This window comes from Trichechus manatus, unplaced genomic scaffold (genome assembly GCF_000243295.1).
Source record: "Trichechus manatus latirostris isolate Lorelei unplaced genomic scaffold, TriManLat1.0 scaffold00001, whole genome shotgun sequence".
Taxonomy (NCBI): Eukaryota; Metazoa; Chordata; class Mammalia; order Sirenia; family Trichechidae; genus Trichechus; species Trichechus manatus.
In genome coordinates this window covers 44,121,848-44,125,295 of record NW_004443937.1, presented here as the reverse complement: position 1 = coordinate 44,125,295, position 3,448 = coordinate 44,121,848, and the positions used below count along the sequence as shown (strand labels likewise).

Here is a 3,448-nt window from a genome sequence, read left to right as displayed (position 1 = left end):
CAGCACAAACCACGCACTCACACTGTTTCAGGGGTGCATCTGGCCCTCCCCAAGGAGTCTTTGGTGTAGAGAACACTGATAAAACCAAAACCAAATCACTGTTGTCAAGTCAGTTCCAACTCTTGGCCACATGGCATGTGTCAGAGTAGAACTGTGCTCTGTAGGGTTTTCAATGGCTGTGATCTTTCAGAAGTAGATTGCCAGGCCTTTCTTCTGAGCCACTCTTAGATGGATTCAAACCCCTAACCTTTTGGTTAATAGCCAAGCACTTAACCATCTGCATCACCCAGGGACTCCAATATGCCACCCTAATTTTAAGTAACACCTTTGCAGGTGTTGGCCAGCTCTGCCTAAAGAATCGTCAAAGCTAAATGAATTGTAATTCAGTTTTTCTTAATATGCTTTATCTTGTAGAGTAGTTTTAGGTTTACAGAAAGATTGTACAGAAAGTTCAGAGTTTCCATATCCTCCCTCCCCCTGCACAGTTTCTCCGATTAGTGTGGTGCATTTGCTACAGATGATGAGCCAATATGGAGACATTATGACTAATGAAAGTCCATAGTCTACATCAGGGTTCGCTGTCTGTGTTGTTACAGTCCTGTGGGTTTTAAGAAATGCGTAATGCCATGTGCCACCATTATAGTATCATATGCAATAGTTTCGCCGCCCTTAACATGCCTGTGCTCCACATGCATACTGTATGACCTTCTGGAAAAGGCAAAACTATAGTGGTTGCCTGGGATAAGGGAGGGGGAGGGAGGGAGAGGGAAAGCAACGCTTTATTTATTTTTTTTAAACAAACAAATTATGTACTTAGCTAAGGAGGTTGAACGTATTACAAAACCTTATAAATAACCCATTAGATGTCCCATTGCAGAAGGGGTATGGAACACTAGTAAGCTGTTTGTCCCTTCTCTTTTTCTGCATTGGGTTTTAAAAAATGCTGTTTCATTTATTACAAAAGAGTTCAATGACTACATGACATGACCGGATAGACAGAGGCTCCACTGCCACCAACTCATGGTGCCGCCGTGTGGGTCAGAACAGAACTGCTCCACAGAGTTTCCAATGGCTGGTTTTTCAGAAGTAGATCAGCAGGCCTTTCTTCCCAGGCACCTCTGGGCGGACTCGAACCTCCACCCTTTTGGCTAGCAGCCGAGCGTGTTAACCATTTGCACCACCCAGGGATTCCAGAGAGAGAGAGAGTAAGCAGGAGGAGAACATTTCGGGCGAGATTCATAACTTGGCAGAGAGAGGAGAGAAGGAATTGAGTGGAGAACAGATGGGAAAGCAGAAAGCGTCAGGTAGGGAAGGAAGGCTGTCCTGAGTCTCCTCTTGGCTGCGAGCTTAAATTTTTCACTCAAAACGCCGATGCAGAGGGTGGCTTCTGGCTCCCCTTCCCTGCCCACATGGGCACTTTTCATTGTAGGGCTGGGAGAGCAGGATTTGCCAGCCCGTGTGGTTGTGCTGTAGCTGCAAACTGAACCCTGACAACTGGGTCCCCCACCTTCCACCCTTGAAACCCCTAGAAGGGGCTCGCAGCACCCTCAGCCCCGGCGGAGGCCGAGAAGTTGGAGTGGAAACACTGGATCCTGGAGGGCATCGTATAGGGCTGCGTGTCCTCTGTGTGCTCAGAGCCTGTCATTGGAAATGAATAAATAAACTAATAAAGTAAGAGTTTTCTGCAGCATTGTGGTGGGGTCGGCTTTCAGCATGGAGGTCAGGGGCCCATTGTGGGCTGCCCCAGGGAGCCTCTTGAACCTCTCCTCTCAACCTCTCTCTTCTCAGTGCTCAGTGACCTGTGGAAAGGGCTACAAACAAAGGCTGGTCTCGTGCAGTGAGATTTACACCGGCAAGGAAAATTACGAGTATGGCTACCAAGCCACGGTCAACTGCCCGGGCACACAGCCCCCCAGCGTCCACCCCTGCTACCTGAGGGAGTGTCCTGTCTCGGCCACCTGGAGGGTCGGCAACTGGGGGAGCGTAAGTAGACTCTGGAGGCCTCAAATCAGAAAGTCCTGGGATTCCAAACGGCATCCAAACACAGGCTGCCTGACCTGCTGTCCTCAGTAACCCTGCTTCTGCAGGAGACCCTGCGAGAAATAGGAGCTGGTGCTTTGAAACGGCCGACGGGAGAGGAAGGGGCATCTCCTGTCAGGCAGCTGGGCTGGTGCTTAGAGCAAGGGCCCTGAAGCCCCACAGCCTGACCCTGGGTCCTGGTTCTGCCACTTCGCAGAAAGCTGCATAACTTTTGTGGCTCAGTTTCCTCATCTGTAAAATGACTAGTTGTGAAGATTAAATGGGTTAATAATACAGTGAAGCCTGTGACAGCCAGAACTCGGGGCGACCGCCTTGTCTTTCCGGATCTTGCAGGTTTTTTGCCTTTGACAGGTTGCAGTCTCACCGCTCCTCGATTGCTTTCTGTTAGCGGAAAATATCGATGATTTCCTTCTCCGACAGGTTTCCACGTGGCCCAGGTTCTGGCTTTCGCAGGTTTACTGCATAAAAAGCACGTAGAACTCCAGCTGGCACACGAGCGTTACAGAAGTGTTAGCTGTTGCTGCTGTTGGGAAGTCTATACATTCCAGTCCTTCCGTATCAGGAATACATCCCTGCGTGAGGGCACAGTGAGGCAGGACGTTTCATATTACGACTGTCCTGGAAAATTGCCTCATTCCTGGCTCAGGGCTAGTGATGCTGTCAGTCTTGAAAAGGGATCAGGCTAAGTGTGTGACCTGCTCAAAGGGGTTCAGGTTTGATCCTGGCTCCACCATGACCGCAAATTACTTAACATCTGAGCCCCAGTGTCTCATCTGTAAAAATAGGATAATGTTGATTCTGTCTCATAGGGTTATTATGAGGTTTACATGAAAGATATGTACATATTTACATATATATACAGATGTATGTGTATGTGTATAAAACCAAAACCAAACCCGTTGCCGTTGAGTCGATTCTGACTCATACTGACCATATAGGACAGAATAGAACTGCCCCACAGGGTTTCCAAGGAGCAGCTCGTGGATTTGAACTGCCGTCCTGTTGGCTAGCAGCTATAGCTCTCAGCCACTGCACAACCAGGGCTCTGTGTCTGTGTGAACACGTGTATATAAAGCTTAGCACAGAGGCTGGTACGTGCTGAGTGCTCAATAACTGTCAGCTATGTGCTTTAGCAACATAAAGTCCAAACTCACAGCGTGTGCATGGAATGGTGGCTCTGGCCCCTCACCCCTGGAAGGCCAAGCCCCAGGCTGGCTGACCACGGCAGCGCCTCAGGCCGGCTGACCACGGCAGAGCCTCAGGCCGGGTGACCACGGCAGAGCTCAGGCCGGGTGACCACGGCAGCGCCCAGGCCGGGTGACCACGGCAGCGCCTCAGGCCGGGTGACCACGGCAGCGCCTCAGGCCGGGTGACCACGGCAGAGTCTCAGGCCGGGTGACCACGGCAG

At 50.4% G+C, this 3,448-nt stretch overlaps 1 protein-coding gene across 1 annotated transcript in view; it reads left to right on the top strand.

Moving 5' to 3' along the window:
* Nucleotides 1-3,448, top strand: part of ADAMTS9 (ADAM metallopeptidase with thrombospondin type 1 motif 9) — a 185,860-nt gene that overhangs the window by 157,942 nt on the left and 24,470 nt on the right. Inside the window, exon 32 of the mRNA XM_004368663.1 lies at nucleotides 1,789-1,983. Within this exon, the coding sequence (XP_004368720.1) occupies nucleotides 1,789-1,983 (195 nt within the window). The remainder of the gene's footprint in view (nucleotides 1-1,788; nucleotides 1,984-3,448) is intronic.